At 43.9% G+C, this 12,662-nt stretch overlaps 1 protein-coding gene and 1 long non-coding RNA gene across 4 annotated transcripts in view; one reads left to right on the forward strand and one right to left on the reverse strand.

Moving 5' to 3' along the window:
• adcy8 (adenylate cyclase 8 (brain)) overlaps window positions 1–12,662 on the forward strand; it is a 202,229-nt gene that overhangs the window by 160,468 nt on the left and 29,099 nt on the right. For all 3 annotated transcript variants that reach the window (XM_071362588.1, XM_071362589.1, XM_071362590.1), the window contains one exon: window positions 1,697–1,869. In XM_071362588.1, coding sequence (XP_071218689.1) covers window positions 1,697–1,869 — 173 coding nt within the window. The remainder of the gene's footprint in view (window positions 1–1,696; window positions 1,870–12,662) is intronic.
• LOC139551163 (uncharacterized) lies at window positions 6,294–6,614 on the reverse strand. The gene is made up of 2 exons (XR_011670214.1): window positions 6,558–6,614; window positions 6,294–6,445 (listed from the first exon to the last, which is right to left on the reverse strand). It is a non-coding gene; the product is annotated as an uncharacterized lncRNA (long non-coding RNA).

Consider the following 12,662-nt stretch of genomic DNA (forward strand, 5'->3'; position numbering starts at 1 on the left):
CCACCTTTTGCAGCAATTACAGCTGCAAGTCTCTTGGGGTATGTCTCTATAAGCTTGGCACATCTAGTCACTGGGATTTTTGCCCATTTTCAAGGCAAAACTGCTCCAGCTCCTTCAAGTTGGATGGGTTCTGCTGTACAGCAAGTCATACCACAGATTCTCAATTGGATTGAGGTCTGGGCTTTGACTAGGCCATTCCAAGACATTTAAATGTTTCCCCTTAAACCATGTGAGTGTTGCTTTAGCAGTATGCTTAGGGTCATTGTCCTACTGGAAGGTGAACCTCCATCCCAGTTTCAAATCTCTGGAAGACTGAAACAGGTTTCCCTCAAGAATTTCTGTATTTAACGCCATCCAGCATTCCTTCAATTCTGACCAGTTTCCATGTCCCTGCCGATTAAAAACATCCCCACAGCATGATACTGCCACCACTATGCTTCACTGTGGAGATGGGGTTCTCGGGGTGATGCGAGGTGCTGGGTTTGCCCCAGACATAGCATTTTCCTTGATGGCCAAAAAGCTAAATTTTAGTCTCATCTGACCAGAGTACCTTCTTCCATATGTTTGGGGAGTCTCCCACATGCCTTTTGGCGAACACCAAACGTGTTTGCCTATTTTTTTCTGGCCACTCTGTCGTAAAGCCCAGCTCTGTGGAGTGTGCGGTTTAAAGTGGTTCTATGGACAGATACTCCAATCTCCACTATAGAGCTTTGCAGCTCCTTCAGGGTTATCTTTGTTGCCTCTCTGATGAATGTCCTCCTTGCCTGGTCTGGGAGTTTTGGTGGGCGGCCTTCTCTTGGCAGGTTTGTTGTGGTGCTAAATTCTTTAAATTTTTTAATAACAGATTTAATGGTGCTCCGTTGGATGTTCAAAGTTTCTGAAATGTTTCTATAACCCAACCCTGATCTGTATTTCTCCACAACGTTGTCCCTGACCTATTTGTAGAGCTCGTTGGTCTTCATGGTGCTGCTTGCTTGGTGATGCCCCTTGCTTAGTGATGTTGTAGACTCTGGGGCCTTTCAGAACAGGTGTATATATACTGAGATCATGTGACAGATCATGTGACACTTAGATTGCACACAGGTGGACTTTATTTAACTAATTATGTGACTTCTGAAGGTAATTGGTTGCACCAGATCTTATTTAGGGGCTTCATAGCGAAGGGGGTGATACATATGCACGCACTACTTTTCCGTTTTGAATTTTTTGAAACAAGTAATTTTTTTCATTTCACTTCACCAATTTGGACTATTTTGTGTATGTCCATTACATGAAATCCAAATAAAAATCTATTTAAATTGCAGGTTGTAATGCAACAAAGTAGGGAAAAAGCCAAGGGCGATGATTACTTTTGCAAGGCACTGTATATATCATTTGATGATATATTTATTTTTTAATTATAAAAGTATTGCGCTGGGCCTTACTAGTCCTGCAATTTTTTTTTTATCTCAGCACCCCAACCACCAAACATCTACCCTCGGCTATGGCTGTTTACAAACAATGGAGTAAAACGTGCTTATATTTTGCCCTTTGATGAGGTGCAGTACAACATCACGAACTAAGCTCATGTGGCATTTATAGTTATATTCTTCAAGAATTAATGGCTATATAAAATGTATTTAAAAGTCCAAAAATGTATGTACCAATTCCAGATTACCCATTTAAGTGTTGTGTGTGTCAATGTTTTCCTCCACAGTATTTTGTGTTCACGGGGGTGCTCGCCATGGTGACGTGCGCGGTGTTCCTGCGACTGAACTCGGTCCTAAAGCTCGCTGTGCTCCTGGTCATGATTGCTATCTACTCCCTGCTCACTGAAGCCTTCTACACCTCCCTGTTTTTACGCTACGACTATGTCCACCACAACACAGAGTGAGTGATGTAACATTACAGTGTATCTTAACACCAAAATGCTTTCAAATGTTTGCTCCCAAATATAGGCATTGTCTACAATAATTTTGTCATTCAAGATGGTGCGTACCTTTCCCAACCATTTGGGAATTTGTTATACAGATGGATACACGACAAATGTCGTGGTACTTGGACTTATCTTGACGTTAGACTGCTTTTGATGGCCCCACATCTAAAACAGAGAGCTAACCCCCTGTGTTTTAGCACACGTTCGCTACCCTTTTCTCTCTGTTTCTTTGTCTTACATTGGCCATTGAATCCACTGTTGGTGACGTTCACTGTGGCTGTATTAACCACTCGCACGGCTGCGAAGTGAGCCGAAATAGATTCCGATCTCAATGCCACCTGTACTATGTCATCCCATGTTGGTCCACTAACCCCACAATAGCTGTTTAAATGACAGGTTTCAAGCCTGCCATCAAAGCAGACGTTCAAATTCCTACATTTTGATCGTATCTATCCCCCATTGTCAGATTAGTACGTAACGCATCATCCATCCGATCCACATAATTGCGCATTCCTTCTTTCGGAACCTGAGTACAGTTACTAATTTTACTCACATCTGGTCGAAACAATATATTCCCAACTGTGGTTAAGAATCCCTCAATTTCGTAATTTGCTATCGCCGAGTCACATGCTTCGCGTACAGAGGACCAAGCCGACATTTGATATTCCTGTGCGAGTGTTGGCAACACGGCTCTTGGCAAAGCGAGTATTCAATATGATCGTAATCACCAGCATGAAACCCCAAAATTCTACCCTGTTTCCTCAGGAAACTGATAAATCCCTGTCCCTCTTTTACTGGATCCGGTGCCTCTTTCATAATATTATGCATTTTGCTCATGCTCAGTGGCTGATGATGCTGAATTTGGATCCGTACTTGGGGATACGCATCATTGGGAATAGGGTTGTACTCCCATGGTACTATTTGTCCCGGATAAAATGTAACCGGGGTCGCGTGTGTTCGTACTGGGCAGACATTTCTATGATTACCTAGATCATGCTGATCCACTATCCAGTACAGGACTACTATATCTGGACTCTTAATGCACATGCACACATATATCCAAGATGGCGTAGCAGTCGGACGTATCTTTGTCTTGTCCTGTCCCGTGTAAATAGTCTTCGTATTTTTCGTATACATTTCGTATATATTTTAATTTCACTTTCCATCTAGGAACTGAATATACATTCCTACATTCCGCCTCACCCAATGTGGTACGGACCTGCTATTTTTTTATACTTTAGAACCGTAACCCCAATCAGAAGCTAGCCAGATAACTAGCTACTAGCTAGTAGTCAGTTAGCCACTGCTGCGGTCTTCACCCTCAACTCGGACACAGCCAGCTTCAATACCGGGCCAATACCTGCCAGTCTGCAAGCGCGATATCAAACCAGAGCATATAGGACTGCTTTTTCTCTACCACATCACCGGATTCCTGACGCAAGCTCTGGACAATTACACCGTATCATCACAGCTAGCTAGCTGCAACCGAGTGGCTACTACTGGCAAACACCTCTGTCCCGAAGCAAGCACCAGTTAGCCTTGAGCTAGCCTCGAGCTAGGCCCATCTGCCGGCTAGCTGAAGAGGTCTACCAGCGAATTCTTGGGCTACAATACCAGCTACAAGCTAATTTAGCCATTTTTTTGCCGCTGCTAGTAGCTTTTACCTTCTGCACAGACACCAGCCCTGTTATTAGCCTGGATATTACTCACCAATTTACCAGCATCGGACTGTCTCTCGACAACAACGCCGGATTCCTGCCGTAATCCCTGAGCCACTACTTCTGATCCTCACAGCTAGCTTGTAGCTAGCGCAGCTAGCGCCACTGCCACGAAGCTAGCACCAGTTAGCAAACACAATTCTACAATTCACAACCTCTCTTTCGCCATCGCCATCTGGCTTGGATTCTCTGTCGACACGACCACGTCTGAGCAGACCCCCTCCGTCTGAGCAGACCACCCCCCGGGCTACTAACTTTAAACGCCGCGTGCTAGCTTAGTGGAGGCCTCCCTGCTCCATCTACGGCTGCCCCCTGGACACTATGATCACTTGGCTACATAGCTGATGCATGCTTGACTGTCCATTAATTCACGGTACTCCATTCTGTTTATTTGTGTTTTATCTGTCGGCTCTGTGCTTTAACTCAGGATCTGTGTGTAGTTAATCCGACCCTCTCTGCCTAGTCGTCGCCATTTTTACCTGTTGTTGCTGTGTTAGACTAGCACCCTGTTATTGCTGCTGTTATCTTACCTGTTGTTTTAGCTAGCTCTCCCAATCAAGACCTGCAATCACTTTATGCCTTATTGTATGTCTCTCTCAAATATCAATATGCCTTGCATACTGTTGTTCAGGCTAGTTATCATTATCATTGTTTTGGTTTGCAATGGACCCTGTAGTTCCACTCTCCGTACCTCTGATACCTCCTTGGTCCCACCCCCCACACATGCGGTGACCTCACCCATTGAGACCAGCATGTCCAGAGATACAACCTCTCTTATCATCACCCAGTGCCTGGGCTTGCCTCCGCTGTACCCACGCCCCACCATACCCCTGTCTGCACATTATGCCCAGAATCTATTCTACCACGCCCATAAATCTGCTCCTTTTATTCTTTGTCCCCAACGCTCTAGGCGACCAGTTTTGATAGCCTTTAGCCGCACCCTCATCCTACTACTCCTCTGTTCCTCGGGTGATGTGGAGGTAAACCCAGGCCCTGCATGTCCCCAGTCACCCTCATTTGTTGACTTCTGTGATCGAAAAAGCCTTGGCCTCATGCATGTCAACATCAGAAGCCTCCTCCCTAAGTTTGCCTTACTCACCGCTTTAGCACACTCTGCCAACCCTGATGTCCTTGCCGTGTCCGAATCCTGGCTTAGGAAGGCCACCAAAAATTCTGAGATTTCCATACCCAACTATAACACTTTCCGTCAAGATAGAACTGCCAAAGGGGGAGGAGTTGCAATCTACTGCAGAGATAGCCTGCAAAGTTCTGTCATACTTTCCAGGTCTATGCCCAAACAGTTCGAACTTCTAATTTTAAAAATTAATCTCTCCAGAAATAAGTCTCTCACTGTTGCCGCCTGCTACCGACCCCCCTCAGCTCCCAGCTGTGCCCTGGACACCATCTGTGAATTGATCGCTCCCCATCTAGCTTCAGAGTTTGTTCTGTTAGGTGACCTAAACTGGGATATGCTTAACTTCTTCAGGCTGCAAGCCCGACATCGGGATCAATATGACAACAGCCACTGCAAGTGCAGGGCGCGAAATTCAAAATCTATTTTTGTAAAATATTTAACTTTCACACATTAACAAGTCCAATACAGCATTTGAAAGATAAACATCTTGTCAATCCAGCCAACATGTCCGATTTTTTAAATGTTTTACAGAGAAAACACCACATATATTTATGTTAGCTCACCACCAAATAAAAAAGACAGACATTTTTCACAGCACAAGTAGGATGAAGTAGCATGCACAAGCCAACCTAACTAACCTAAAACCAACCTAAATAACCTAGAAAAAACTACCTCAGATGACAGTCCTATAACATGTTACACAATAAATCTATGTTTTGTTCAAAAAAAATGCATATTTTAGCTATAAATCAGTTTTACATTACTGCTACCATCATAGCTACAGTAAGAAATCGCACGGGAGTAGCCAGAGAAAATACAGACACCAACTTCAACTACCTTATTACACATCAGAAAACATTTCAGAGAAATATATGGTGGATAGCTAATGAAAGACAAAGATCTTGTGAATACAGACAATATTTCAGATTCTTTAAATGTTTTACAGCGAAAACACCACATATATTCATGTTAGCTCACCACCAAATACAAAAAGAGAGACAGATATTTTTCACAGCACCGGTAGCATGCAGCTAGCATGCAGCTAGCATGCAAAGCCAACCTAACTAACCTAGAACTAACCTAAATAACCTAGAAAAAACTCCCTCAGATGACAGTCCTATAACATGTTACACAATAAATCTATGTTTTGTTCGAAAAAGTTGAATATTTTAGCTATAAATCAGTTTTACATTACTGCTACCATCTTAGCCACCATCATAGCTACAGTCAGATATCGCACGGCAGTAGCCAGAGAAAACAGACACCAACGTCAACTTCTAATTTCACATCAGAAAAGATTTCAGAAAAATATATGGTGGATAGCTAATGAAAGAGAAAGATCTTGTGAATACAGACAATATTTCCGATTTCTGAAGTGTTTTACAGCGAAAACACAATATATCGTTATATTAGCTTACTACAATAGCTAACACACAGCAGCATTGATTCTAGTCAAACGCTAGCGATAGCACAGTTCGACAGATATATGAAAAAGCATCCCAAATTGGGTCCTTATCTTTGTTGATTTTCCATCAGAATGTTCTCCAAAGGGTCCTTTGTTCAGAACCGTGTTCATTTGGACCTAGAACGAACGATGTCCCTGTTGAATTAGCATGACACACTGGCCATGCCGTGCTAACCTCTCCGTCTTGACAAAATTCTTGCGTCGCATCACGTCTAAAGTCCAGAATAAATTTCAATAATATAATTAAAGTATATTGAAAAAACATACTTTAGGATGATTTTGTGACATGTATCAAAGAAAATCGAAGCTGGAGGTCATATTCACCTATAACGAGTGTTTTCCAGGAGCGCAGTCCAGTTCCTACTTCGCGCCCAGAAAAAATTATAAAGTGCGCACTTATCACTCAAAGAGGTTCCTTTCAGTCCCTGACAGAGATAATCAAGTCCTTTTTTCTCTCACTTCCGCATGACAACCAGGGGAAGATGTGTGACGTGTTTGTACAGTCCCAAGTGCCAAGGCCTTTTATAGAGAGTATCTTGAAGAGAGACATAGCTTCTTGGAAATTTCTCTTTTTCCAGAAAATGGGCTGTAAAAAGAGTTATGTTTCACTTAGAGAAATAATTAAACCTGTTTTAGAAACTAGAAGGTGTTTTATATCCAAAGGTAATAAATAATATGCATATTGTACGAGCAAGAATTGAGTACGAGGCCGTTTGAAATGGGCACCTTTTTTCTGGCTACTCAATAATTTCCCTTGCAGCCATAACAGGTTAACACCCCGGCAGTCCTACAATCCAAGCTTGATGCCCTCAATCTCACACAAATCATCAAGGAACCCACCAGGTACAACCCTAAATCCGTAAACATGGGCACCCTAATAGACATTATCCTGACCAACCTGCCCTCCAAATACACCTCTGCTGTCTTCAATCAAGATCTCAGCGATCACTGCCTCATTGCCTGTATCCGCCACGGGTCCGCGGTCAAACAACCACCCCTCATCACTGTCAAACGCTCCCTAAAACACTTCTGCGAGCAGGCCTTTCTAATCGACCTGGCCCGGGTACCCTGGAAGGATATTGACCTCATCCCGTCAGTTGAGGATGCCTGGTCATTCTTTAAATGTTACTTCCTCACCATATTAGACAAGCATGCTCCGTTCAAAAAATGCAGAACCAAGAACAGATATAGCCCTTGGTTCACTCCAGACCTGACTGCCCTCGACCAGCACAAAAACATCCTGTGGCGAACTGCAATAGCATCGAAGAGCCCCCGCGATATGCAACTGTTCAGGGAAGTCAGGAACCAATACACGCAGTCAGTCAGGAAAGCAAAGGCCAGCTTTTTCAAGCAGAAATTTGCATCCTGTAGCTCTAACTCCAAAAAGTTCTGGGATACTGTAAAGTCCATGGAGAACAAGAGCTCCTCCTCCCAGCTGCCCACTGCACTGAGGCTAGGTAACACGGTCACCACCGATAAATCCGTGATAATCGAAGACTTCAACAAGCATTTCTCAATGGCTGGCCATGCCTTCCTCCTGGCGACTCCAACCTTGGCCAACAGCCCCGCCCCCCCCGCTGCTACTCGCCCAAGCCTCCCCAGCTTCTCCTTTACCCAAATCCAGATAGCAGATGTTCTGAAAGAGCTGGAAAACCTGGACCCATACAAATCAGCTGGGCTTGACAATCTGGACCCCCTATTTCTGAAACTGTCCGCCGCCATTGTCGCACCCCCTATCACCAGCCTGTTCAACCTCTCCTTCGTATCATCTGAGATCCCCAAGGATTGGAAAGCTGCCGCGGTCATCCCCCTCTTCAAAGGGGGAGACACCCTGGACCCAAACTGTTACAGACCTATATCCATCCTGCCCTGCCTATCTAAGGTCTTCGAAAACCAAGTCAACAAACAGATCACTGACCATCTCGAATCCCACCGTACCTTCTCCGCTGTGCAATCCGGTTTCCGAGCCGGTCATGGGTGCACCTCAGCCACGCTCAAGGTACTAAACGATATCATAACCGCCATCGATAAAAGACATTACTGTGCAGCCGTCTTCATCGACCTGGCCAAGGCTTTCGACTCTGTCAATCACCATATTCTTATCGGCAGACTCAGTAGCCTCGGTTTTTCTAATGACTGCCTTGCCTGGTTCACCAACTACTTTGCAGACAGAGTTCAGTGTGTCAAATCGGAGGGCATGTTGTCCGGTCCTCTGGCAGTCTCTATGGGGGTACCACAGGGTTCAATTCTCGGGCCGACTCTCTTCTCTGTATACATCAATGATGTTGCTCTTGCTGCGGGCGATTCCCTGATCCACCTCTACGCAGACGACACCACTCTATATACTTCCGGCCCTTCCTTGGACACTGTGCTATCTAACCTCCAAACGAGCTTCAATGCCATACAACACTCCTTCCGTGGCCTCCAACTGCTCTTAAACGCTAGTAAAACCAAATGCATGCTTTTCAACCGTTCGCTGCCTGCACCCGCACGCCCGACTAGCATCACCACCCTGGACGGTTCCGACCTAGAATATGTGGACATCTATAAGTACCTAGGTGTCTGGCTAGACTGCAAACTCTCCTTCCAGACTCATATCAAACATCTCCAATCCAAAATCAAAGCAAGAATCGGCTTTCTATTCCGCAACAAAGCCTCCTTCACTCACGCCGCCAAACTTACCCTAGTAAAACTGACTATCCTACCGATCCTCGACTTCGGCGATGTGATCTACAAAATAGCTTCCAATACTCTACTCAGCAAACTGGATGCAGTTTATCACAGTGCCATTCGTTTTGTTACTAAAGCACCTTATACGACCCACCACTGCGACCTGTATGCCCTAGTCGGCTGGCCCTCGCTACATGTTCGTCGTCAGACCCACTGGCTCCTGGTCATCTACAAGGCTATGCTAGGTAAAGTGCCGCCTTATCTCAGTTCACTGGTCACGATGGCTACACCCACCCGCAACACGCGCTCCAGCAGGTGTATCTCACTGATCATCCCTAAAACCAAAACCTCATTTGGACGCCCTTCCTTCCAGTTCTCTGCTGCCTGCGACTGGAACGAATTGCAAAAATCTCTGAAGTTGGAGACTTTTATCTCCCTCAACAACTTTAAAAATCTGCTATCCGAGCAGCTAACCAATCGCTGCAGCTGTACATAGTCCATCTGTAAACTACCCACCCAATTTACCTACCTCACCCCCCATACTGCTTTTATTTATTTACTTTTCTGCTCTTTTGCACACCAGTATCTCTTCTTGCACATGATCATCTGATGATTTATCACTCCAGTGTTAATCTGCTAAATTGTAATTATTCGATTTATTGCCTACCTCATGCCTTTTGCACACATTGTATATAGATTCTCTTTTTTTTCTACCATGTTATTGACTTGTTTATTGTTTACTCCATGTGTAACTCTGTGTTGTCTGTTCACACTGCTTTGCTTTATCTTGGCCAGGTCGCAGTTGCAAATGAGAACTTGTTCTCAACTAGCCTACCTGGTTAAATAAAGGTGAAATAAAAAATTAATAAAAAAAATGTCCTCTGCCTCTCACAACCCATACTGCTCTTCTTTCTCTTTAAGGGAGAGGTATAATGGTGGCCTCCAGATGTGACCTGCTGTCACCTTATAGCCTCGTTCTTGTCTACTGCCTGCTCCATTTTAACTCGCAGGTCTCTATTTTTCACTTTTTCCATCTTTGTCCACTGCTGATAAAATGCCGTGGTATTTTGATCTGGACTGTTCTCTGATTTCAGTATTCTACACTACTATTGCATCAATACATTATTGGCTGGTTTTCAACTTTCCATCTACGGGATAATGTGCACCAATTTTGTCCAATTTGGCAAATTTTCCCCACCATTTATTTGGTTCTTGGTGCTGGTCATATGCCTTTTGTTAGTGCCTCTAATGCTTTGGTAAAATTTTCCCCTTCTACCACTCCCACTCCGGGAGTCTCCTGGCCGCTAGAAACCATATCAGTTATTATTGACTCGGCGTCACCCCCCAACGGCGTTAAGTAGTAACAGCTTAGGCTACCAATAATTTGGTCACTCCTCTGTATACTTTTGGTGCTGGATGACACTGTCAATTCCCCACAGGCAATTGTGGACGAGTAACGTGTAGCATGGGAAGGAGTTTTAGTCCAATTTCTCTAAATAAATACCACTGTTCCCAACAACCCTCATTACCAAAATTACTCACAGTTGTCCACCTTTTTCCACCTAATCTGTCACGGTTCCCCACCCCAATAGGGCATAAACCAATCTATTTAATGCTACTGCTACTACACACGAATCATGTTCACACACACACACACACACACACACACACACACACACACACACACACACACACACACACACACACACACACACACCCTACAGCTTCACGGCCACTGCGGCTGGGACTTTTACCCCTCCCTTACGAGTATTGCAGGGAACCAACCCCGCCTGGGATTTACCCCCTAGAACTTACCCTCTGCAAGGACTACCCTGCTCAGGCTTACCTTTCGGGACTTACCCTGTACTTTATGGTGCTCGCAGGAACCAACCCACTTGGGATTTGGCCCATAGAACAGGGGTGGGCAACTCCAGTCCTCGGGGCCTGATTGGTGCCACACTTTTCTCCATTCCTAGCAAACACAGCTGATTAATCAAATTGCATTCTAAACTGAAGATCCTGATTGGGTGAATATTGGAGTCAGGTGTGTTAGCTAGGTTTGGGGCAAAACTGACACCAATCAGGCCCCCGAGGACTGGAATTGCTCGCTGTGTACTACTTCCTTCACAGAACAGCGCAAACTGGCTCTAACCAGAATAGAAAGAGTGGGAGGCCCCGGTGCACAACTGAGTAAGAGGACAAGTACATTAGAGTGTCTAGTTTGAGAAACAGACGCCTCACAAGTCCTCAACTGGCAGCTTCATTAAATAGTACCTGCAAAACACCAGTCTCAACATCAACAGTGAAGAGGCGACTCCGGGATGCTGGCCTTCTAGGCAGAGTTCCTATGTCCAGTGTCTGTGTTCTTTTGCCCATCTTTAAATGTTATTTTTATTGGCCAGTCTGAGATATGGCTTTTTCTTTGCAACTCTGCCTCGAAGGCCAGCATCCCAGCATCACTATTTAATGAAGCTGCCAGTTCAGGACTTGTGAGGCCTCTGTTTTTGAGTTCACTGTGTTTTCAATTAGGTTTCTATGGGAACCTAGATTTCTGTGGCACTTGGTTGCAGTTCCTATTTCTTCCACTAGATGTCAACAGTCTTTAGAAATTGGTTGATGTTTTTCTTTAGAGAAATGAAGAAGTACGGCTATTCAGAACAAGGGTCCAGCCTAGTGCACTCTAATGTGCGCGCGACCTGGAACGCGCTTCAATTTGTTTTCGTCCGGTATTGAACGCAGTTTATCCCGTCCTAAATTTTATCGATTATTACGTTTTAAAATACCCAAAGTTGGATTAGGAAAGTTGTTTGAAATGTTTGGAACAAGTTTACAGGTAAATTATTAGACATTTTGTAGTCATGTTGGGCGAGTTGGCACCGGTGTTTTTCTGAATCAAACGCGTCAAATAAATGGACATTTTGGAGATATAACGACAGATTTAATTGAACAAAGGGACCATTTGTGATGTTTATGGGACATATTGGAGTGCCAACAGAAGAAGCTCTTCAAAGGTAAGGCATGAATTATATTGTTATTTCTGAGTTTTGTGTCGTGCCTGTCGGGTTGAAATATGATTGTCATGTGTTTGTTTGATGGGGTGCTGTCCTCAGATAATCGCATAGTTTGCTTTCACCGTAAAGTATTTTTGAAATCTGACACGGTGCCTAGATTAACAAGAAGTTAAGCTTTAATTTGGTGTATTACACTTGTGAATGTATGAAAGTTAAATATTTCGAATAATTTTTTGTTGAATTTCGAGCTCTATAATTTCATCGGATGTTGTCGAAACATTCCGCTAGCGGAACCCCTAGCCATAACAGGTTTTAAGAAACAAGTTTTTTGAAATCAATAGTTTGCTAGTAACAGATGACATTCATATTCTGACAATCTCTGAAACGCACTTAGATAATACCTTTGATGATACAGTGGTAGCAATACATAGTTATACCATCTACAGAAAAGACAGAAATGCCAAAGGTGGAGGTGTTGTCGTTTATATTCAGAACCACATTCCTGTAAAGCTTTGTAGTGATTCTTAAGTTGATGATGTAAAAATGATTTGCTGGTCTGTGGTGTGTAACGAGGAGCAACCAGACACTGCACTTGACACATTTATGAAATTGCTTTTTCCAGTTAGTAATAAGCATTAAGAAAATGACTGTAAAACTGTTAAATCCCCGTGGAATGATGAGGAATTTAAAAATTGTATGGTTGAGAGGGATAAGACAAAAGGAATGGCAAGTAAGTCTGGCTGCAGAA

Source organism: Salvelinus alpinus, chromosome 23 (assembly GCF_045679555.1).
Source record: "Salvelinus alpinus chromosome 23, SLU_Salpinus.1, whole genome shotgun sequence".
NCBI classification, from domain to species: domain Eukaryota; kingdom Metazoa; phylum Chordata; class Actinopteri; order Salmoniformes; family Salmonidae; genus Salvelinus; species Salvelinus alpinus.